This window comes from Emys orbicularis, chromosome 24 (genome assembly GCF_028017835.1).
Source record: "Emys orbicularis isolate rEmyOrb1 chromosome 24, rEmyOrb1.hap1, whole genome shotgun sequence".
NCBI lineage: Eukaryota > Metazoa > Chordata > Testudines > Emydidae > Emys > Emys orbicularis.
In genome coordinates this window covers 8,259,627-8,284,436 of record NC_088706.1, presented here as the reverse complement: position 1 = coordinate 8,284,436, position 24,810 = coordinate 8,259,627, and the positions used below count along the sequence as shown (strand labels likewise).

General features: G+C 49.7%; 1 protein-coding gene across 2 annotated transcripts; it reads left to right on the top strand.

The window, feature by feature from the left end:
* Window positions 1–2,962: 2,962 nt before the first annotated feature.
* Window positions 2,963–18,859, top strand: MAP2K2 (mitogen-activated protein kinase kinase 2). Of its 2 annotated transcripts, XM_065422016.1 has the most exons (11): window positions 2,963–3,048; window positions 5,118–5,328; window positions 7,294–7,440; window positions 8,182–8,259; window positions 9,067–9,118; window positions 9,234–9,358; window positions 11,423–11,636; window positions 12,710–12,774; window positions 13,760–13,821; window positions 15,146–15,191; window positions 17,726–18,859. In XM_065422016.1, the coding sequence occupies exons 1-11, from the start codon at window positions 2,963–2,965 to the stop codon at window positions 17,834–17,836; spliced, it is 1,197 nt and encodes a 398-aa protein (XP_065278088.1). In that variant the 3' UTR covers window positions 17,837–18,859. The 2 variants fall into 2 exon arrangements, with proteins under 2 accessions (XP_065278088.1, XP_065278086.1); XM_065422014.1 differs by lacking the exon at window positions 2,963–3,048 and having other exon boundaries at window positions 4,951–5,328.
* Window positions 18,860–24,810: the final 5,951 nt, after the last annotated feature.

Below are 24,810 nucleotides of genomic sequence, written 5' to 3'. Positions count from 1 at the left end.
TGGGTGACCCCTGGTTCTTGTGTTATGTGAAGGGGTAAATAACACTTCCTTATTCACTTTCTCTGCACCATTCATGATCTTATAGACCTCTATCATATCCCTCCCCCCTTAATCATCTCTTTTCTAAACTGAACAGTCCCACTCCTTTTAATCTCTCCTCATACAGAAGCTGTTCCATACTCCTATCATTTTCGTTGCCCTTTTCTGGACTTTTTTCAATTCTAATATATCTTTTTTGAGATGGGGCAACCAGAACTGCAGGCAGTATTCAAGATATGGACGTACCTTGGATTTATATAGTGGCATTGTGATATGTTCTGTCTTATCTATCCCTTTCCTAATGGTTCCTAACATTGTTAGCTTCTTTGGCTGCTGCTGCACATTGAACAGGTTTTCAGAGAACTATCCACATTGACTCCAAGATCTCTTTCTTGAATGGTAACAACTAATTTTGACCCCATCATTTTGTATGTACAGTTGGGATTATGTTTTCCAATGTGGCTCACTTTGCATTTATCACCACTGAATTTCATCTGCTATTTTGTTGGAGTCAGAAGCTCACAGAGGGGATGTTATAGCATTAACTGGAAGAGGAGAAACGTGAAAGTGGCTTGGGCTGGGGTTTTGGGTTTTTTTTGGTCACAACCTGTCTGTCAAAACTGATGCTGGCAATTCACCCACTTGGCGCTGGTACCAACGTTCGGTTATCAGGGTTTGCCAGGATCAAGAGTGCACTTGATTTTAATTGCCTGCATGTAATTATGCAACTGAACATTGCCCTTTGATCAATGAAGCAATGCCATCTCATCAGCTTCACAACCAAGCCACATGCGGGGTTTCCAATTGGTTAGCCCAGGTCTGGGTGGCAACCAGGGGGGTGACCCGGGAAGAGGGGAGGAAGAACAACTTGGTGACACAAGACTGTGATTTGAGGCATGAGCGGATCACTAGAGAGTGTGTCATGAGGGAATCTATTCTTGGTTATGATTCATTGATAATGATTAGTTCTTTTATCATGTATTTATTACCTAGATTTCTAATTCAGCCAACACCCTGGTATCGGTACCCGACTGGGATAAAATCACACACCTGGGACGGGAGAGTTACCCGTCTTCTGCAGCATCTGGGACCAGCCAAGATCAGTAGCAGAATACTGCTCTACAAGGAGCATGATCCCGGAGTCCTCATGATGCTCAGAGTCAGAACTAAAGGCAGTATCATCTCTTTGACCTCTCTCTCTCTCACACTCATATGAATTTATAAACGAATGCAGTCAGTTCTCCTCTGGGCTGGGGAGGAAGAAAGAGAGTGTTCTTGTTCTTTCTGTTTTAAAACCCGTAGGAAGTGCTCAGACGCTCTGGAGGCAGGGGGCCATCTGAGTAGCTAGGCAGACAGATGGATGATAGACAAACAGAAAGGTGGGTCTGATTCCATCCTTCCCACTTCTCCAAAAAGTCTAAGATTTATTATTGATGATAACACCTGGAAATCTGCATGATGAAAACTAAAGTTACAGAAATTGTTATTCCCAGCTAATAACTCCGTAAAAGCCCAGACCTTCCACTCCCACCATCCTTCTGTTCACCCAGTCCTACTCACTCACCCCCAGCTCCCCAACCCCATCCCTCCATCCCCCACTCCCCTCATCCCTACCCCACCTCACCATCCACCCTATCCCATCCCTCCATCCCCCACCCTACCCCAACCCTCTATCCCTCACCCCTCATTCCCACCCATCTCTTATTCCTCCTTCCCCCCTCATCCCTCCATCCTCCACCCTACCCCACCCCATCTCTCCTTCCCCCTTATCCCTCCACCCTATCTCATCCCTTCACCCCACAACCTACCCCCACCTCTCCTCCCCATCCCCCACCCTACCCCCGCCCTATCCCTCCTTCCCCCCTCATCCCTCCATCCTCCACCCTACCCCCACCCCTCTACCCCATACCCTCATCCCTCCACCCCATCCCTCAACCCTTACTCCATCCCCTTATCCCTCCACCCTATCCCTCCTCCTTCCCCCGCTCATCCCCTCATCCCTCCATCCCCCACCCTACCCCCACCCCATCTCTCCTTCCCCCTTATCCCTCCACCCTATCTCATCCCTTCACCCCACAACCTACCCCCACCTCTCCTCCCCCTCCCCCTCCCTACCCCCATCCCTCCATCCTCCACCCTACCCCCACCCCTCTACCCCATACCCTCATCCCTCCACCCCATCCCTCAACCCTTACTCCCTCCCACCTTACTCCATCCCCTTATCCCTCCACCCTATCCCTCCTCCTTCCCCCCCTCATCCCCTCATCCCTCCATCCCCCACCCTACCCCCACCCCATCTCTCCTTCCCCCTTATCCCTCCACCCTATCTCATCCCTTCACCCCACAACCTACCCCCACCTCTCCTCCCCCCTCCCCCTCCCTCCCCCCATCCCTCCATCCTCCACCCTACCCCCACCCCTCTACCCCATACCCTCATCCCTCCACCCTCAGCCCCATCATCCCTCCCACCTTACTCCATCCCCTTATCCCCCCATCCCCCACCCCATCCCTCCTTCCCCTTTACCCCATCCCCTCATCCCCCTCCCCGCTATTTCCCGCTTTCCATCCCTCTCCCTGCGCGTCCCCGCTGGCGCGCACGCGGCGAGCGCTGCCTTGCCCGGGGCCGCGCCTCGCAGCCGGGAGCGCGCTCTCGCGAGACTCCCGCGGCCTCCCCTCCCCTGCCGGGAGTGCCCGCCCCTCCCAGCCTGGCTCGCTCCGGTGCGGCCCCGCCTGCGATGCAGCCCGGCCCCGCGCACTGACTCCCTCCGGCCTCCGCTGCCCCCTCCCCGGCCAGGCCGCAAAGCCCCGGCCTCGCGTAGCGCGGCTCGCCGAGCCCCGCGGGGGGTAGGGCGGCCCCGGGCCGGGCCATGCGGCGGGGCCCCCGCTAGGCTCCGCGGGACAGGAGGGAGGCCCCGGCCCGGCCATGCCGGCCAAGAGGAAGCCGGTGCTGCCGGCCCTGACAATCACCCCGACCATCGCCGAGGGCCCGAGCCCGGACGGCTCCTCCGAGTGAGTGAGGGGGGCGGGGGGCGAAGAGGGTTCGGGGGGGGGGACCCAGGCCGGGGGGGCGAAGAGGGTTCGGGGGGGGGACCCAGGCCGGGGGGGCGAAGAGAGTTCGGGGGGGGGGGACCCAGGCTGGGGGGGGGCGAAGAGGGTTCGGGGGGGGGGGACCCAGGCCGGGGGGGCGAAGAGGGTTCGGGGGGGGGACCCAGGCCGGGGGGGCGAAGAGGGTTCGGGGGGGGGACCTAGGCTGGGGGGGGAGCAAGAGGGTTCGGGGGGGGACCCAGGCCGGGGGGGCAAAGAGGGTTCGGGGGGGGGACCCAGGCTGGGGGGGGGGCGAAGAGGGTTCGGGGGGGGGGACCCAGGCCGGGGGGGCGAAGAAGGTTCGGGGGGGGGACCCAGGCCGGGGGGGCGAAGAGGGTTCGGGGGGGGGACCCAGGCTGGGGGGGGCGAAGAGGGTTCGGGGGGGGGACCCAGGCTGGGGGGGCGAAGAGGGTTCGGGGGGGGACCCAGGCCGGGGGGGCGAAGAGGGTTCGGGGGCGGGGACCCAGGCTGGGGGGCTGGGGAGGGGGAGCCTGGCCTGGCCTGGCCTGGGGGGTGTGTGGGGCAGGGGAGCTAGGCTGGAGGGGGAGCCCAGAGTGGGGGGTTGGGGAGGTGGGGAGGGGCCTGGTGGGAGGATGGGAACTGTGAGTGGGGCTCTGTGGGGCTGGGGGCATGGGGGGAGCCGGGGCAGGAGGTGTCCCCCCTCGGAGGGAACGGCGGGGGTGGGGGCAGGAGCTCCAGTGGAAATGGGGCGATGAGAGGGGTCGCCCCTAGGGGGCCAAGGGAAGGGCAGGGAGGTGGCCGGGGTTAGGACGGGAGGCCCCAGGGCCCGAGCTGGGCCTCTCACACTGGCTGGTGTCGTGGGAGTGGGGTGAGAGAGGTGACGCTGGGGGTACAGGGGATGTTGGGACAGTTATGCTGGGGGGGTGGACTGGAGAGAGAAAGGGGGCTCAGAGATGATGGGGGCTTTATAGTTTGCGAGGGGTTTACGGGGAGTACCTGTAAAGAGTCACCTGTCCTAAGTGCTTGGAGCTCTGCCCAATTCTTCACCATAAACATTTACCTATAAAACAAAGCTGGGGGGATGGGGTGCCATTGCCAGGGAAGAGGGGGTGGGCTCTAGGTGTGAGGGTTGGCAGGTGATCGTAAAAAGCACCCTCTGAAAAAAAGACGTTTTAGGGTGGTGGATTAAAATTGTGGATTAAAGGGCTGGGATGAATTTCGAAGGGGAAATATCTCCACACCGTTGGGCCTACCACAGTGACAGTCCAGTCTTCTCCTGACCAAAGATATCCCAACAGGAGCACCAAAAGGCAGATGGTGTCAGAGCATAAATACCCCATTGTGCTTGGATAATAGATAGGCATCGTGTTTGGCGAGGATGGTGAGGGGTGTAGTGTTTTAAGCTGGGGGATTTGCATGAGTTCATGGAAAGTCCCTCTCATGTTACTTAGTGGACTGCCTAGCTGTATCCCTGGATTCAGAAAGGGGAGCGGCTGCTGGCACAGCTTGCTCCTTTCCCGGCAGTGAGCAGCACTGCTGCTGGAGCGCCTTTAAGGTTTTAATGATTCCCCCTGGTTTCGCTTAAATGGCTGATTGTAAAAAAAAAAAAAAAAAAAAAAAAAAAAAAAAAAATGCATCTCTGTAAGGGATCTGTGCTTCTGGGAAGATGTTGCATCATTTATCTCCAATATGGCAATTCCCTATCAGTAACATTCCAGGGTTTGTGCCTTTGTAATAAGGTGTCATTTGTTTATCTTACTGCCATATCAAGATTTGAATCTGAATACACATAGCTTTGGAGAAGGCTTTCCTCTTAGCTTCCTTCTCCCTACCGGCAGTGCTGAAGGGATCCAACATAAACTGTATATGGGACTTGTATTACGCTGGGCCTTTTGGCTCTTTGTGTACCTAGCAAACAGCCAGAGTTCCAGTTTTGCCATCTCCTCTGGAGGAAGGGACGTCAAATTCTCTGTCTTTAGCAGAGACCTAACCGGCTCTAACAGTTTGTCCTGCTCCTCCCTGTTTCTCTTCAGGGCAAACCTGGTAGATCTTCAGAAGAAGCTGGAAGAATTGGAATTGGATGAGCAGCAAAAGAAGAGGCTAGAGGCTTTCCTCACCCAGAAAGCCAAGGTTGGGGAGCTGAAGGATGACGACTTTGAGAGGATCTCCGAGCTGGGAGCTGGCAACGGTGGGGTGGTCACCAAAGTACAGCACAAACCCTCAGGACTCATTATGGCACGAAAGGTAAAAGAGAGGTGGCAAGTGAATTGTCCTCCTTGTGCTTGTGTTGGCCTATTGTGCCACGCAGGAGAGAGGTTGTAATAGCAGAAAACCCTGTTAGACAAGCAGGACTTTGCCTACCCTAACCCTTCTGCTTCCTTAAATGAATTCCATACTGGTAAAGGGTGCCTGGTTATGGGCCCTGGAGACCAAGTCTCCTTGGTATCCTTAGAATAGGTATTGCCCAGGCAGCAGCACAGTTCTTTTCTCTGTGCTTCAACCCTGACCTGGAGCATCCCCCCTTGGGGTGAGAAGAGAGTTTAGTCTCCTTGTCCTTTCTGCTGAAACAACCAGCAATGGTGGCTCTTGTGATGTGGACACTAGCAAATGGATTGAAGTTCCTCAAACTCATTATGCATGATCCACCAGTCATCAGTTGATCCTGACTTTCTGCCACTGTTGACCTGAGCTAGATTTGACACAGTGGCACAAAGATGAGTTTCTTCCATAATTAATTCTCTGAGAAATCCAGTCTTCTGTCCCCTTCTTCAGAATTAGCCCATGGAACATGAGTTGTACTATGTCAAATCCTATGTACTGTTTAGAGCACGTTCATGCTTTATCTTTCCATTAGAGCAGCTCTTAATCAACTCGACTAAATTGGATGAGGTTTGTGGGAAAGTTATACAGTTTTCAGGGGCAAGGTGTAGCTAACAAGGAGAGAAAATGTGTGGCAGAACCTGCAGAAAGAAGTGCACTTTGCTAGCAGAGGACAGGTCAGTTAAAGTGGTTCCTGGACTGTTTGCCACTCGCTGTGAATTAGATCATACGCAGCAACAAAGTCCCAGACATCCTTGTGCCTTGAGACGTCCTTTCTCAACCTCCAACTTAATATCTTTGTTAATGCTAGAATAGTTCTGTGAGGAGCCTTGTGAATTTGTCACGAAAACTTACTGTCCCAGACACACAATTTGTTCATCCACCTAATGATGCCTAATAATGGAAATAAATAATTTACCCGCCTGTCAGAAAAATGGCTAACCTTCCGCGAGAGAACACGTAAGATTTCTGACGGTTGTTCAAATCCACAGTGTGACTTAACTTGAAACTCTGGTCTCTTGTCTTATAGGGATGAATTTTAAAAGCAACAGGTAAAATTCTATGGGTCTGATGAGCAAATATGTCCCACTGACTGGCTTCCCCTGGAAAGCAGTATCTGTATAGCCTTCCACATTAGCATTTAGCTTGGGAGTACTGGAGCTGGAAGGGCGTCAGCGGGATGCTGTGTATGTGAAAACTGATGGAAACCTGTGTTCAGAGCCTGGTTTGAGATTTTGAGCATTGTCAAACATAGGGCTGTAAGTTGTTGGTCCAAACCTTCCCTGTCTCCCCATGTAGAATGATCGAAGTCCCAGGAGACTCTGAAGCGTGTAATGGTGATCACTATTGTTTGAGAATGACTTGCTTTTTCTAGCGGCTACAGCTTCCCTTTCTGCGAGGTATTCCTTGCACATCGATAAACTGGTCCTACATGGAGCCCAAGGAATAATACAACTGCTCGTCAACTTTCAAACAACTCCCTCTTAGTGACCATGTTTTAGTTCTTCCCTGGTTTCTTTGGTATTCAAACACCCTTTATAGTGCCTGTAGAGATGGCTTTTTTTGTGATAAACATTTACTATGTTGGGCGTCGTCTCTGCACCCAGCTTGCTACATTGGTTTTCTGCACTGTACCCTGTATTGTCAGCCTGGGGGTGACTAGTGTGCTCCGTTGCATTCTGTGCAGCATGCAGAAATCAAGAGTAGTTGTCCAGAAAGCCTCACCACTTAGATTGGTAACTATAGGGCGAACAGCTCTCACCAGCACAGGACAAAGTGGGGCTCTTTCAAACCCCTCTTCTGCTTCTCCCTTCCCTTACTTCCAGGCTACATCTGTATGTTCTTGTAGCTGCTCCTTGATTCTGTTGTTTGATTTTTCTCTCTTTGCAGCTGATTCATTTAGAAATTAAACCCGCCATTCGTAATCAAATTATCCGAGAGCTGCAGGTCCTGCACGAGTGTAACTCTCCGTACATTGTGGGTTTCTATGGAGCGTTCTACAGCGATGGGGAGATCAGCATCTGCATGGAGCATATGGTGAGCCTAAACTCCCTCCTTTTAAGCAGCTGCTGCTGCTCTCCAGTTCTGTATACTGGGCCGATCCCTCTGGGTTGTAGATGCAAAGGAGTAAGTGATGCTAGAGGTTTTTCTGACAGCAAAAGGCTTGTTGCTCAGGGCGTGGGTGGTGGAGCTGGGACACCAGACTCTGTCTAGGAGCTGCACAGCCCTACTTGGGCAGCTAAAATACAGAGAAATTGACTTTCTGGAAAGCGGAAGTGGTGGTTTTGGGGTCCAGCCAAGAGGAAATGTTGCAAACCCTCCACTGAACAGAATTCACTCAACTGCAATGTGCGTCTTCCGCTGTATCTGGCGGGGAGGGTGTGTTGTATCCCCTCCACATTGGTGCAGCGAGCACTGCCTTTGCATTGACAGTGTGTAGGAGAAACAGTGCGGAAAGCCTGTGACATTAATATGTTAGACGATGCCATTAAAATGGCATTTCCTATGATAGCAAAGTTTAATCATGAAGTGCTTAGCAAGAGATGGGCGTAGCCTCGGAACACCCATCTGTGGTGATTACCAGAGAGATCTTCCTTAATCTGTGAACAGTCTGATCTAGTGTTACTGACTAGTGAACCCAAATGTGTTATGCTGTTTACACTGCTCAGTCCTCATAGGTATGTAAATATAGAGCCTAGAGCTGGAAAACATTTTTCAGGCCGTTTCTTATTTTATTTTCCTGCCCGTGCTCAGTTAACTTCTCTGCTCTGAATTTAGGACGGAGGCTCTCTGGATCAAGTGTTGAAAGAAGCCAAAAGAATTCCTGAGGAGATCTTGGGGAAAGTCAGCATAGCGGTGAGTATCCCTCTCCCAGAGCTCACTCAAAACCCAAAGGGAAGAGGAGAGGCTTCAGGCTTTCAGAATAGGGTGGCCAGATGTCCTGATTTTATAGGGACAGCCCCAGTATTTGAGGCTTTGTCTTATACAGGTGCCTATTACCTGCAACCCCCATCCCAACTTTTCACGCTTGCTATTTGGTCTTATCAGAACTTACTGTCTCTCAGGGTGTACGGGGAGCAAATACCGTCTGAGTCTTGACCCTTTGCCGGTTTGTTTCCCAACCCTTCCTGAAATCCATTCTGTACCCCAGGACTCTCTTATTTCCTTGGAGCTGGAGCACAATTTCCTGTTGGTAGATACACCTACTAATTCAAGTTGCAAACCCAGGTTTTCTCTCCACCCCGTATATCGTTATTGTATCATCAACTAGGAGTCAAAAGAATAACCGTATGGGCTGGGAAGTTAGTATATTTCAGACCATTTACTGCAGCCCCAGCTGGGAGGGTAGAAACTGGTGTAGGAGCCTCATGGAAAGCTTCCATCGAGCCAATGAACCAGTGATTTCATATCTAACACTGTGGGATTTTCAATTGTCTGAAAGTTTTATCTCCTTAAGCAGAATGGATCTAAAGTGCAGCCAACATTTGCTCGGCTGTGTGTCGGTTACTCCCTAAAGCTGAAGCCCTTAGTTGCTACAGGGAGGCTTTACTGGTGATGTTGCAGTATTACAGCATCTTAAGTCTGTGCAGGATATCTCTCTCCAAAGGGAAAGACTTTTCCTTCCCAGCTTTTACCTCTTTCTGTCCTTTGGTTTCCTTCTAGGTTCTGCGAGGTTTGGCCTATCTAAGAGAGAAGCATCAGATCATGCACAGAGGTGAGAGGGGAGAACCTAAAAATAGCTTCTCATGACAACCAGAGACCTGGATTGTTCTTACCTAGCATTGCGCATACATTTTTTATCTCTCTCTCTCTCTCTTTTCTATTCTCAGATGTGAAACCTTCTAATATCCTGGTCAATTCCCGGGGAGAGATAAAGCTATGTGACTTTGGGGTTAGCGGTCAGCTCATTGACTCCATGGCAAACTCCTTTGTGGGGACTCGATCCTACATGTCTGTAAGCCCCTTTATTCTTATGCAAACCTTTGGATGTATTCTACAAGGGAGAGGGATTTACCACTCTCGGGAACCAGACAGAGCGTTAGCATCGTGTCCAGGATCACTCACAACTCCACCAGGCACTCAGCCTGGCCTGTAGTATCCTGCTGTTACACCCTTCTATGCCGAAACTAGCAACCTGGCCAACCAGAGAGATAGTTGTAATATATGGACAAATCACTGAGGGCTAGATCGAGACCTCACTTCACTTCTGTCTCCAGCCTGATTTATTTTTTAGATGTACAAAGAACACCTAAGTGCACTTACATAAATCTGCTCCTTTTAAAGGAATGCTATCAACCTTAAAACGGGTCAGTTTCAAAAAAGAGTTAAAAGTAGTTTGAAGTCCTATATGTGCTCCTGAGTTCCCCTGCCAATATTTGTGGGCTTAGAGTTGCACTTGAACTTTTAAGTCGTTTTTCTCCTCTCTCCTCCCCCCCCTCCCCCCCCCCACTCTCTCTCTCTCTCTCTCTCTCTCTCTCTCTCTCTCTCTCTCTCTCTCTCTCTCTCTCGCGTTTCTTCGTGGAAAGAACCAAGTCACCTAAGGGATATTGGCTTATTCCGGTGAAAACTCTGAAATGGACTCCATAAAACACTTCATTCTCCATTGCCTTGTGCAGTCATTCACACCAGCTGGAAAGTGAAAGCCAGAATGGTAGCATGTTCCATTCGCTTCACACTGGTGCAGATATTCCACACGGTGCAGGGCAATGGGGTGTCAGGTGCCCCACGTGAACTGGAAAAAGAGAAGTGACAGTCACCTCGGGTGTTACTTGTAGCAGTAGGTAGAAGAATTTCAGACAGAGGTGAGATGTCTAAGTTGAAGTTCCTTTAATCATTAGATGCTGTTGGGCTTTCTCTTTCTATCCACACAGTCTGGGGGCAATGTAACTTCTCTATCTGCAATGGAATTGTTGCATATTGACTCTTATATGTCTGTGAAAACTTGCACAACTCCCATTCTAGCCAGCGTCCTTTGCTTTCATCAGCAGGAGATTTACTGACCAGTATAATTACAAAACTCTAAATCTGTGCTGGCACTTGGTCCTTAGCTCGTTTGCCTCAGTGGGGCGGCGTATAATGTGCATTTCCCCAGCCTGACGGCTAGGAACAAAGACGTGGGTTCTTAGGGGTGCTGTCAGCCTGCACTTGTGTCCTTCACTCTGAACTTCTTTGTATTTTGGGCACCGTTCCTCTTCAAGTGCAGTTATAGTTAGGACAGAGACTGAAAAAACAAAACAAAAAAAGTCCTCTTCTTTCTCAGTCCCTCAGCTCTGTGTGTTTTTTGAGTCATATCTCTACTAGCAGCTGTGACGCCTATTGGTTCTGCAGTGATGTAAGGAGCAGAAAACCCAGCTAGGTTTTCAGATTCTATTTGTGAGTTTGTCGTATGGGGCAGTTGGTTTTTTTTTTTTTTTTTTTACATGTATACTGAGTAAACTAGATCTGAATACACTGAGAAAATAACCCCATGGTGTCAATCACTCTTCTGGCCATAGCAGAACTTAAAGAAGAGCTGCACTCAAGTAGCATTTAAGTATATAAAACCTGCACTACACATTCTGTGGACATGACCTTTCTAGGTAGAAGAAATCCCCCCCGCCCCCCATATTTCCTCTGAGCATATTAATGTTTCCTGCTGGTGTCAAGAGTGGCAGGTCCTCCGAGGATTCTAGTTTATAAAGAAGACTGAGTGAGTTTCCAAACAGCCTGTCCCCGCAGCAATTCAGCCTTGAAACAGAAAAACTGCAGTAAGCAAGAGCCACTTTAGCCTGAAGGTGTGGGAGGCCGGGGGGGGGGGGGGGGGGGGGGAGGGGAGGGGAGAGAGAGTCGTGTCTATTTCATTTAAATTTATAATTAGTGGGGAGTGTTTTGTATCCTTCCGGGTGAGGCAGAATTTCTCTGCAGTAATGTGCCATAGCCACAGGTGACTTCCAGTCAATGGAGTCTCTTCCATGTGGTGACCTCTCTTCTGTTGGGAAGTACAGTTTTACTGAGGCACATCTGTGACTTTTCATTACAGCCTGAGCGGTTGCAGGGCACTCATTACTCAGTTCAATCCGACATCTGGAGCATGGGTCTCTCCCTGGTGGAGCTGTCTATCGGAAGGTACCCAATCCCCCCACCAGACTCCAAGGAACTGGAAGCGATATTTGGCCGTCCCATGGTCGATGGGGCAGAGGGAGAACCTCACAGCATCTCACCGCGGCCCAGACCCCCAGGGCGCCCTGTCAGTGGTAGGGGCTGAAATTGACACCTGTCTGCTGGGATGGTTTTTTGGTTTATGGGGCTGGGTTAGAAGTATGAAACAATCCAGGACCATTAATTGGCTTTCATCATTTCTCTGCGTTTGGACATGGAATGGAAGCGAGGCAAATACATAAGGGTTCTAATGGGAACTTGTTCTGCACAAGGCTGGCCTATACCCAAACACTGGAAGCAGAACCAGCACTAACTCTTGCTTCTCTGGTTTTTACAAAATACGTGTGTAAAATCAGTCTCCCATAAAGGCAGCGTACACATGAAGGCCAAGATGTTCCAAAATGACTAGTGATTTGGGATGCTTAACTTGAGGCACTTTGAAAGGAGCCTGATTTTCAGAGGCCTGGTGTTTAGCCCTTTGAAAATCAGGTCCCTTTAAGGAGTGTCAAGTTGGGCCCACAGAATCATTGGAAAATCTTGGCCTAACTGTGCAGAACTTGAATGGAAATTTGTATCTCTAGCAATGTGATATTGCTTTGCTGACTAACTTTGTTGGTGAGAAGCGACAGCCCTAGAAGCTAGTGCTGTTACCCACAGGTCAGGTACAGCGTTTGTATCGGCAGAGCCAGCTTCCTGCTAGCGTGCCTGAGTCCTGGCCTAGGGGTAAGGGCTAGTTCAGTTTCAGCAGCCCATTTGCTCCTTGGTCTCAGATTAGACTGATCCCAAAGGGGCCAAATATGTGCCAGTTGTGGTGTATTTGAGAGCTGGACTGAGGCCACCAAGTTCATCTCATGTAGGCCTCTGAACAGCCATTAGATGGTAATTATTGAGTGGCTGGATTTGAACTGCTGATCTAAAGGCAAAAGGCTTCTTGGTCCACTTCCAGCCCTCCAAGCTGTATGATCTTGTGCTTCCCAAATGCTCCCAGCTATTAAATGGATCCGTGATCTGGTAGCATCAACCATAAAGCTCAAAACGGGCTTTTAAAAAAATCCACCCCCATTGTCTTGCTTTTGCTTCCATCAGTCTCTGAACTCCACTGTGCAGGTTCTGTTACCTTCGTCCCTGTGCAGTTTCTTACTCCGCCTTTGTCCTCTTAATTACACAGGCCATGGAATGGACAGTCGGCCTGCGATGGCCATCTTCGAACTGCTGGACTATATTGTTAATGAGGTTGGTATTTGAAATCACCTTTCATCTCCTCTCCCTCTGTTTGTTGGAGTCTCTGGCCTCAGAATAGATCGAAAATCCTCATTTGCTCATCAATTAAAGGGGTAACAAGAACTGAAAGCTTCACTTAAAATCTCCTTCTCTCCTACTCACTCTATTTGTATTGGATCCCGGCCCGTCTCTCCCATTTGTTCTTCCTGTCTCTTGGTATTAAAGTCCACAACACTAAACTGCCTCTAGCTCGGGAATAAGACCCTGCAGACAAGGGCTTATAATATCTTTGAAGGAACTGTGAGAAGAGTAGAAAGGGGAGCCCGGAGGGTTAATGAACTATTTGTTCAGTAATCAGCCATTTAGAACAAACTCCTCCATAGACTTGTGAAGGATAAACAATCCCTCTGCTAGGAGCCAGATCACCCCAGTGTTCTCAGCCTGGGGCGAACGCCTGGTCTCTTTTTGAAAAACCTTAAGGTAAATTACAATCTGGGGTCTTAAAGTGAGCATGTCCCAGTACGGAGGCAGGACTAGTCTGTGTGAGGAACAGCTTCCCCTGTAAGGTGACATGATGAGTTGTTACCTAACCGCAGTTGTACCTGTTGAGTTAGTTCCATCTGCTGTAGGGTTTCAGGTATGTGGGATTTGCTGTGTCTTATCCGAACACTGATCTGGGATGTTGAACTCCAACCTTTTGGCAGCGACTAATACCTAATGCTTCAAAAGTAGGCAGCTCTGCTTCCCCTGTGCACCTAGCCAAACGGGCAGTGCTTTACCTAGGGTGGGGGGCAAGGCTTTCCTTCGGAGGCCTTGAATGGTATAGCTGGCAGAAGATATGCACTGATGGGAGGTTAGTGGCTGTAAAGGGAAGCAATGGGTCTGAGGTTTAAAGGGAAACACGTATGAACAGTCACGTCTTCGGGCTGCAGCTTTTCAGTGACTGTGCTTCTTCCTGACCCATTGATACAGAAAACCCTTCTGCTTCTTTCCCCAGCCTCCTCCTAAGCTGCCGAATGGAGTTTTCACACAAGACTTCCAGGAGTTTGTAAATAAATGGTAAGGATCTCTTTCTACAAGTGAACATAAAGGCTGTGCACGGGGCTGGTTCGGCAGCCCTAGAGAGTGAAACTTTCCATCCCATAACAAGGCTGGCAGTGGCAGCACACGTTTTCCCATGTGCCCCTGCCAACGTACCTCCACTCTGACCTGGAGGGACCACCCTCAGTCAGTCCTTGGGATCCATTCAATCTGTGATCCCCGTGAGCTCTTAGATGGGCGCTTATTTTACTAAGACCACCAGCCCATTTCATATAGGCTACAGAAATGGCTGTTGGGTAATGGCTTGGAGTTGCTACCAGTGTGGGTTGGTCACTTCAGTCCTCCAGTCTTTCTTTGTATTTATTATAAGACTTTTGGTGAATGCCTATGCTGGTTTATTGACCGCCTTCTCCATGATGTGGGATCCTTCCAAACACTCACCCAGAGGAAGCTTGCCTAGAATGTTTTCTAGGAGCATAAGACCGTCTCTCTTAATCTCTTGCTTTCTCCTCACTTAGAAGGGATTGTTTTTCTTCAGTTGGACTTGCCTTGTTTGGGACTTCATGCTCTGATGCCACTGCCAGCTCAGCTACCTTTGCTTACGACTCATGTTCAGAAGAACCTGTAATTAATGTAGACTGTGTACTTGGGAAGGAGGGGTTAGTTGTATTTAGACGTTACAGTGCTAATTTTCAACATTAAGGGATGCTGCCGGCCCCCATATTAGATACACCTAATGAGGCAGCATCATGACTTGTGGGCCTGAACTGAGACCTGCCAGCTTTGCTTTGGTTCATGGATGCACTTCAGTCTCAGATATGGGTTGATCTTTTGCAGCTTTCTAGGCCTAAATTTTCCACAGTGACTAATGACTTTGAGAGCCTCAATTTTTGGGTGCCCAACTTGAAACTCCTTGAAGAAGCCTGATTTTCAGAAATTTAGAACAGCAGCTCCATCTCAAAATAAGGTGTCTTTCTGGTGTTTCAAGTTGGGCACCTAAAATGGCTGGTCACTGCTGGAAACTGCAGGTTTTGGTAAGTGCATGGATACTGTGGTGTGGCATGAGAACCTGGATAGACCTGATATTAAGGTCTGACTGTTCAAGGGAGTCCTGCTCTCCAGGAATCTGCTAGGATAGACGTAGAGGGTGTCCCTCAGCAGTGGGTCCATAAAGCCACTTTTAGAGTTGTGATAGAAGTGACCAGGTCTAGGTCTGCTGAAGGCAGGATTCTCTGGCTTCCAAATAAACCAGACACCAGACTGGGTAGCCTGCCCGGCCAAATAACCAGCTTTTCACAAGAGGGGTCTGACAGATCTTTCCTTCCTTTTCTTCTGTTCTCAGCTTAATTAAAAATCCAGCAGAACGGGCAGATCTGAAGATGCTGATGGTAAGTGGGGAGCTGCAAGTTGTTTTGTACTCTGGGCAGCTCGGGCCTCGGGCTTGCATTGTGGGCGGGGTTTTCCTCCATTCCTTTACCAGAAGCAGATGCTATTGGATTTGGTTTCCTCCTCTTGAGACCCTGGAAGCTCCAAAGCAACATTAAGGATGAACTGAGGGCTGGTCTACACTGATGTGTAGGGGCTGGGGGGATCGATCCAAGATACGCAACTTCAGCTACACGAATAGCGTAGCTGAAGTCGAAGTATCTTGGATCGAATTACCTGGGGTCCACACGGCGCGGGATTGACGGCCGCGGCTCCCCCGTCGACTGCGCTACCGCTGCTCGCTCTGGTGGAGTTCCGGAGTCGATGGTGAGCGCGTTCGGGGATCGATATATCGCGTCTTAACGAGACGCGATATATCGATCCCAGATAAATCAATTGCTACCCGCCGATATGGCGGGTAGTGAAGACATACCCTCAGTGGGAGGTGAGGGAAAAGCTGCAGGAAAATGCCAGTCAGATTGATGGCATTTACAGTCTTCCAGAAACGGGCCCAATACACGTAGGTCCTGCAGCCCATCCTGCTAACCAAGCCCAGTGCAGGCACCCGGCCTTCTTAACATGATTCCTCAGAGAAGTCTTTTGGAAGGAAAACAGTAGTTTCTGTCAGAGAAATTTCCATGTCTTCCCAGGAGGTTTGGGAGATCAATTTTCCCTGGTAAGCTCCAGATCCTCTCCCCACTGCACACTGGTTTCCTCAGCTGCTGTGGACTGGGGTGGGGAGACTGTGCCCCCCCCTCCCCCCATACCTCTTGGAGCTGGTGCTCTGGGCTTCATCACCTGCCTCCCCCCTCCTCTGGGTGCAATGGCTGGCGGTTCCGTGGAGTGGCAGATCCTTTACATGCCATCTCCCAGCGTGACAGCCCGCGGGGAGCTGTGCTTCCCACAAGTCTGGGATGCAGGCTCCTGCCCCTGCCCACTCTGGGTCAGTTCTGCATCTAAGGCTCTCTGCCCAGGGCGGTGGAGTCCAGGATTTGCAGCTTTGAAGCTTTGCTGAGCCAGTTCTGAGATCACACACCGCTCTGCCTGTGCATCTGGAGCTGCATCCCCCCCATCTCCCCATGCTAGGTGTCCTCCCACGAGGCTTGCCAGTTGGGGTCACAGTGGCGATGCATGCGTTTTCTTGTTCACTGGGACTGTCGCCAGTGTCTGTTCATTCTATCCTAAGCAGTGCATCAGCCAGTTAGATAGCAGTATGGCTGTCACCCCCTCCCCTACTGATAAACTGTCTGAAAACCCAAAAAACCCAGCCCCACACTTGAAAATAACAGCTAATTGGACATCTAGCTAAAAAGCTGGTTTTGTTGGCTGGAGAACAGAACGAGCCGGTCCTCCAGCTCCATCAGAACAGTGCTGGCAGTACAGCATGACTCCAGCAAGAAGCTGTCACTGCAGCACAAGCGTCTGTCAGACCAAACCGTTAGCAACATGATGAGTCATTGGGTGATATAGACCCTGTCATTGGGTTAGAACTGCTTTGGGGAGACAGATCTCCTGGCTTTTATCTAGTATAGCAGCAGCAGCAGACACCATTACCCTGTGGCAGCCCTTCATCCTCCCATTCATGTCCTGTAAAGCACTGCCTGGGGAGTCCTTGTTACATCAGCGCTGGCTGTCAGATGGCAGCATTAGACCTGAGAGGGGCTTGCTGCAGCTAGCCACGCGCACCTGCTGTCTCAGGTTAGGTAATTGCTCCAGAATCCTGCCCCTGGGTGCCGCCGTCCCTTGTCTGGTCTGAGTGACCCTCCTACACTGACTTCGGGAGGCAGCGCTGCCCTGCAAATTGACATCCGCACAGCTGCAGTGTTTTAATGCGTCTGGAGAAGACGCTCTAAGGGCAGGTCTACACTACGGGGCTAAGTCGACCTAAGTTACGCAACTCCAGCTACGTGAATAACTCCAGCTACGTGAATAACTCCAGCTACGTGAATAACTCAGCTGGTAACTCCAGCTACGTGAATAACGTAGCTGGAGTCGACGTAGCTTAGGTCGACTTTTGCAGCGTTTGCACCGCCGGGGTCGACTTACCTTATGCTTGTCGTTCCGGTGGAGTACCGGAGAGGCGGGAGAGAGATCGGCAGTCGATTTAGTGGGTCTTCACTAGACCCACTAAATTGACCCCCCCCCCCCCCCCCCCCGGTGGATCAATTGCCGCACATGAATCCCCGGTAAGTGGAGATAAGTCCTAAGCCAACAGGAGAGAGCTCTCCCGTCGGATTAATAACTCCCCCTCCGAGAGGCAGTAGCTATGTCAGCCAGAGAAGCTCTCCCGGGACATAGCGCTGCCTACACAGGGGGTTACGGTTGGTATAACTGTCACTCAGGGTTGTGGATTTTTTCCCACCCCTGAGCAATGTTGTTATACCGAAGTGTAGTGTAGACCAAGCGAGGACTTTGTGGTAGGGAAGTACGGAGTGTCCTGTGAGCTGTGACGGACTAAAGCGATGCATGTGCTTTACTCTCTCTTTTCCCCTTTCAGAATCACGCCTTTATCAAGCGCTCTGAAGTGGAAGAGGTGGATTTTGCAGGCTGGCTATGTAAAACGCTGCGGTTAAACCAGCCCAGCACCCCCACCCGCACCGCCATGTGACGGCAAAGCAAACTGCCTTGTGTCCACACATCTGCCTGTCTGCCACCGTTTCCTGCCCTTCAGTAGAAGACAGAACCGCCCTCCTTCCCCCCCTATCCTCTTCCCAAAACGGCGAAGCACCATCATTTTGGGAAATACCCATCATCCAACAAACTAGCAGAAACGGGCTTGCTTTCTTTGTTTTGTTTTTTCATGCCTGCGTTCAAGCGCGGCTCAGTCTTTGAAGTTTCTGACATTTGGGAAATGTGCTGCTGCTTATATTGTCTCTTTTGAAACCTGTTCCCTTGGGTTAAAAAAAAGATGGTGTGTGCGCGGGGGGGCGGGGAAGATCATGTGCTTTGTACACTTCCTTTTGGTGTGGGCTTGAAAATGGCTAGTGTCGAAAGTTGTAGCACTGGACACCGAGAAACCTATCGTTGCGGAATGGCGGGGGTGAGGGCAGGGACAGTTGCCAGATGGTACAGCTCTTGCATATGTGTTGGCAGAGAGCAAGAAGGGGAAGTGAAGGTGTTGAGACTAGTAGCTTCCTCGAGCTTGCTTGGGGAAATTAGCAGGGGTACTGCAAGAACAAAGGGATGGTTCTTGGGTAATATTTTTAGCCTCGTTGGGGAAAGAGGAGTGGCACTAAATTCTCTCCCACGTTTCCTTAACAGGGAAGCCTTTCTTAGCTTCCCTTGTCCTGTTCCTCTTTGTGTCCTGCCAGGGCTCTGTCCTAACCCAGAAGATGGAGAAAGGACTGACTAGGGAATCCTGTTTTTCTTCATGTAGCTTTGAGGTCCTTTTGCATTACTGTGTGTTGGAAAGTTGATTTCTAGTAGCCCAACTTTCTTCCCTGCTGATCTTCTTCCAGATGTAGCGAGGAAAAGTTTCTGCTTTTAAAACGTGGGGTTTTCGAGTATATTTCAGGCACGCGCTGCGTGTTCGGTGATCGTCTTGGGCTACTAAATTGCCACTTTGGGCGATTAGCCTGCTAAGAAAGGGAAAGGAACCTGAGCCAATTAATAACAGACTGCAGGGCAATACTGGCTACTCTTCCGGTCAATGTGACGGTCAGGGCAAGAAGCTTTTTGTGGTAAGCGTGGGCCTCCCAGAATTGTGATGGAGGAGACAGTACCCTCCAGCGACTGCAGCAGCATAACTGCCCAACTGCCCTGCCACACTTTGAAGGGAAGACTGCGTCTTGCACCCGACAGTTGGCGATACAAAGGGAAAGCGGGCGTTTCTCTGCAGATCCAGCACGTTCTGCCGCCAGTCAGAGATGCTGTGTTGGGAATTGAATCCCTAGCGACTGGCCCAGGGAAGAAAAGTCCTGATCTTCCTTCGGATCTACTCACAGCACTGACCAGGCTGATCTAGCAGCAATCCAGGAGTGTGATGCAAACTCCAAAGGCTCTTGGGGTGTAGCTGATCCTTCGCACGTTTTCTGTGCTGCTCCACAGTCCAGTGAGAACCATCTCCCACGAGGGCTGTGGCAGATGCAAGCGTTTTTAGAAACTTTCTTTGGAGAAGCAGGGAGAGGATGGGTGAGATGCCTCAAATCCTACAGGATGCCAAACAGCAGATTTTCACCCAGGGTTCTTTACCTGTTGGAAATGGTCTCCACGCTGCCTGCTAGTGGTCAGGATTGTTGAGCTTTGTTTTGTTTTTCCTCCAGCACTGATGTTTCCCCCCACCCCCCCAGCTCCTACCAGAGGGTTTCAAACCTGTGATCTCCCCCGGAATATACCTAGTCTTTCTAAGTTCATTCTCTTCCCTCCCCTCCCCTGCTTGGTCTCACTGTGTTAGAGTGGCTGTGGGGAATGTGGCTGGTTTTTAACTGTATAACTGCACATTCAACCGGCAGCCTTCAGACAACCACGTAAGGCAGAAGACCAGGGCGAGGTAGCTGTGACTCCAGCCATCTTATGACCAGCTGGCGAGATGCTGTACAAGGCCACTGGAGGAATGAAACCACACATCGGAACTAGTTTTGTGACATAACTAGCCAAAAGCAATCAAGTCTCTGGGGGAGACTTCCCCAAGGACCATTAGGTGCCTAATTCCTATTGGCATTAATGGGAGCTGGCTGTCTTAAGCTGTCCTCTTTGCCTGGGCAAAATCTCCCCCCTGCCAGTTTGGTGGCACATGCTCCTTGGGTAGGGGAAAGACCTGTCAAAGCCACCCAGACATGGTGCACGTCTCTTCGCTCTTCTGATAGGTAAGGATGCCATCGCGCGGTGGCTGAACTGTTACACAGAGCTGCCTGCACCATTGCAGCACCTTTCCCAGGCCCCCTCCATCTTCAGCTCCGGTAGTTAGGAGTCCTGTCCAGTTTTAGCCTCTTCCATTGGGGAAGCTCTGCTACTTCGAGTTATGACTGCTTTCCCCATTGCTCGGCGTTCCCCGCTGAAGGCCAGTACAAATCCATAATTGTGATAGGTGGAGTGGTAACTCCAAACGTGCTTCATCTAACGACAGTCCTGCTAGCAACCTCTGAACCATGAAGATCTCCATGCTCCCTAGAAGGGGGACACCAGTCGTACGCTCTCTTTTCTGCTGCCGAGCTAGGAGTAGAGTCTTGCCCCGACCCCACTGCCTTGGGCAAGCGGATCTTGCTTTCTGCCTTTCCCCGTGAGCTGCCTGGTTCTCAGAAACGTTTTCCTGTAGACTCTCTGGGCAGGGAGACCCGGATGGCGAAGTGAAAGTGGCTAACTGAGGTAGCTGTTTGCTCCTGCTGATCCAGACACGAAGTCTGAGAGAGCCTCTTTTGGGACTGTATTCGCTTGTGTTGTGTGACCGGCAGTAGTGTGTATGGAATTCGCCAAGTGTATTATCTCCTCTTTCTCGGGGGGGATCCGGTTCTTCATTTCCTTGAGGGAAAGGAATAAGAGGTTAAACAATAGTTAACCAGAAGGGCCTTTGGTTGAATCTTGCTTCTCTCAAGCTACCTCTCTAGTTTAGGGAATGATAGGTACGTACCTTGCCATTACGGGAGCAAGGAAGGGCCTCGATCTGCTGTAACGGTTGAGTCTCATGAGGTGGGAAGATAGCCTGCATGGATCACATGGACAGGGTCTCTTCAAAGAGCCTTTTATGCTTTTTTTTTTTTTTAAATATACCCTTTCTTTTCCTGCCTGCTGTAGAAATACAAGCCATAGGAATGACTCATTCCCTTGCCCTCTTGGCTTTGGGAGGGTGTGATGTGCGAGTTCCATTGGGCTAGAGTCTAGAAATCTCGTCTTTGTCGGGTCTCCTAAGGCACGATGTCTTGGCTTAACGGGCAGAGGCTGTCTGCATCCTCAGCCCTAGCATTCTTGTGCTGCTGTTTAAGGAACAACCTGAGCCAGCCAACGATGGCTGCGAAGGTCAATTGTGAACTTGTAAATTCAGGGAAGTGGGGGGGCGTGATTTGTGAGGCTTGGAAAGCGTGGCCACCGCTGCTTTCTAATGGACAGTCCCGTTATTGGGTAGGCAGCAGACATATCCGTGCCCCTCCCCCAAAACGCATACATTCTTTTCCTGTAACCGCGTTCCGCTGGGGAATGTATCGAATCTACCTGAAAAGGAAAGGGTGTCGGGCGGAACCTGATCACTCATGAAGCACTTGCCGTGTCTGTGTGGTGTCGGTTTCACCCCCTTGATGAAGGGCAAGATGCCAGCCAGTGTTGAGTAAAGTCTTTCAACTAGCATGTCGACAGTGTAATAATTTAACAAGGGGGGGGGGGGCTTCCCTCCCTACCCATAGATGCATTTCATGCTGCTGATTGTGGTTCAGATATGCTGGGTGTTTAAAACAAAACACACACACACACACACACACACACACACACACACACACAAATATAGTGGATTGTGCTTATTTTTTCCAATAGTACCAGTGGCTCAAGCACTGATGTCATTTTTACATTTTTGAAGGCCTTTATTTTTACCCCAGAGTTACCCTATTTGATCAGATTATCAGGTGCTCTCATGCCTGGGTTCTAGTTAATCAGACAAATAGGACACTAACGCAGAAAAGCAGCTGAGAGAGCTGGAAGAATGTGGATCTCTCACTCTGTTCGGGGGAACGTCTGCAAAGCTTTTACGATCTCCTGATGTCCAGAAGAAGGGGAGACAGGTTCCACTGCTGCTCCAAACCAAAAGTTACGCTGCAGGCTTCAGATTTCACTCTAATATGCCACTCTCTGTCCATTTGCCACAGTGTCCCATAATATTTATATAGCAGGAAGAAAATGGGTAGAGTTTAATAGCCCGAGGGAAGACTTGAGAGCTAGCAAAGATTTGAGAGCTAGAATCTGAAGCATCATCCCTGAGTGGCAGTTGTATGTTTTCCAACAACCCATTAATTTTTTTTCCTAGAGTGCACTTATATTCCATCAAATCTGGTAACTCTTGAGGATTGAATGTATTATACAAAGTGTTTGGGTTAATTAAAAAAAAAAATCTAATTGCAATGGTGAGATCATGTGCTCTGAATGACTATGTACTGTTTTTTGGTCATGTATATGAACCATGAGGCTCTGGGGTGGGGGGTGTATCTTTTTTGCCTCTTATTTAACTAAAAAATGGTAGGGAGTTCTACGATTCGAAAGCTTTAGGATATTTTTGTTTTGCTTTTGCGCTTGGTTTTGGAGGTGAAGGGGAAAGTGTATTGAGCGTTTTGTTGGTGCAATTTTTTTTAACTATTTTCATCATGGAAAAAAATAAATGGCACTTTACATTAAAAGGCCCTTTTCCTCTTTAATTTCATCACAGGTGGTTTTTAAACATGAATTTTTAAACTGAAACATGAATTTTAACCTTCATAAAAAATGGTGGGTCTAAATTAGCTATTTCCACTCAAGAAAGAGATCTTGGAGGCATTGTGGATAGTCTCTGAAAATATCTGTTCAAGGTGCAGCAGCAGTCAAAAAAGCTAACAATGTTATGAACCACTAGGAAAGGGATAGATAATAAGACAAAAAATATCATAATGCCACTATATAAATCCATGGTACGCCCATATCTTGAATACTGTGTGCAGCTGTGGTCGCCCCATCTCAAAAGAGATATTAGAATTGGAAAAGGTACAAAGAAGGCCAACAAAAATTATACAGGGGTGAGGAACAGCTTCTAGACAAAGAGATTAAAAAAACTGGGCCTGTTCATCGGAGATAAGAGATGACGTATATGATAGAGGTTTATAAAATCATGAATCGGGTGGAGAAAGTGAATAGGGAAGTGTTGTTTACCCCTTCGCATAACACAAGAATCAGGGGTCACCCCATGAAATTAATAGGCGGCAGGTTTAAAACAAACCAGGAAGTATGTCACACAACACACAGGCAACCTGTGGAACATGTTGCCCAGGGGATGTTATGAAGGCCAAAAGTATGACTGGGTTCAAAAAAGGATTAGATCAGTTCATGGAGGATAGGTCCATCCATGGCTAGTAGCCAAGATGGTCAAGGATACAGCCCATGCCCTGGGGCGTCCCTAAACCTGTGACTGCCGGAAGCTCAGACTGGACAATGGTGGGTGGATCACTCAATAATTGCCCTGTTCTGTTCATTCCCTCTGAAGCATCTGCCACCGGCCACTGTCAGAAGACAGGATCCTGGGCTAGATGGACCTTTGGTCTGACCCAGTGTGGCCGTTCTTATGCTTCAAGAAGGTAGAGGATGAAGAATTATTTCAGCACTGTGGATCTTGGACCCTAGTAGCAATCAATAGTATGTCGAAGAAAGAGGCACTTCTCATTACCCTGAATTCTGCCCCCAGAACATTGTGTATGTGTGCTGGGGATCATGGATGCTAGTGGGGAAAGAATAGCCTCTGTCTCCCTAGCTGTAGTGGAGAAGCATACATAAGAACAGCCGTACTGGGTCAGACCAAAGGTCCATCTAGCCCAGTATCCTGCCTCCTGACAGTGGCCAATGCCAGGTGCCCCAGAGGGATTGAACCTAACAGGTAATCATCAAGTGATCTCTCTCCTGCCGTCCATCTCCACCGTCTGACAAACAGAGGCTAGGGACACCATTCCTTACCCATCCTGGCTAATAGCCATTAAGCATAGAATTTGCCTCTACAATATTGTTTTGGAGAAATCCACAATTAAAAGGGGGATGGGTGCTGAGTGAAAAATGGGACACGGTCCCCCTTCCGTCACAGAGAGAAGAGGACGCATTTGACATCACTCTTCTTCCAAAGAGAAATCTGCCTAGTTTAGGACCCAAATGTAGGTGTTAAAAAAAAAAAAAAAAAATCATCATCACGTGACTAAAAAAATAGTTTCCCTTAGTTGTAAAGTGAAACTGACCCAAACAGCACAGATGCTTGGAAAGCAGATATGAATAATCAGTTGCTGTTAGCAAAATACACAGAGTCCTGCATTCATGTTTGATCCTCTGGACAGAGCAAACGCTGGGCGCAATGGCACCCTCCGATGAAAGGAGTGAGCAGTGTGGCACATGACGTAGCAGTGAAGCGGATCTGGCCTATGCACCTGGCAGCCTGAAACACTTAAAATAATGGCACTCGAGCAGCAAGAAGCGAATTAAAGAAAAAGTTCTCCCTTGCTCTGGATGGTTGTGTGTTAGAAATGGAAGGTGAAATCCTGGCCCCATTGAAGTCAACCGGAGTTTTGCTGTTGACATGAACGTGACCAGGAGAATCGGCTCCTGGGGGCTACTATAACTGGAGCTAGGCGGGGAAAAATTCAGATGAAACCTTTTAGGTCAGAATTTGCCAATGCAAAAGTGAAAAGTTTTGCAGCGAGAATTTGATTTTGATGATGACTTGATGGAACGCAGCGCTGTTCCTGCCTGCTTGGGTATGTCTACACCGCAAGGAAATACCCGCAGCTGGCCCACGAGCAGCAAGGGTCCCAAAACCTGGGCTTCAGCCTGAGCCCGAATGTCAGCACTGCAGTTTTGTAGCTCCACGAGACCTGAGGGCTTCCAGGATGCCTGGTTTCCATCCCCTTCCACGGAACATTTTGATCTGTTTGGGTTTCT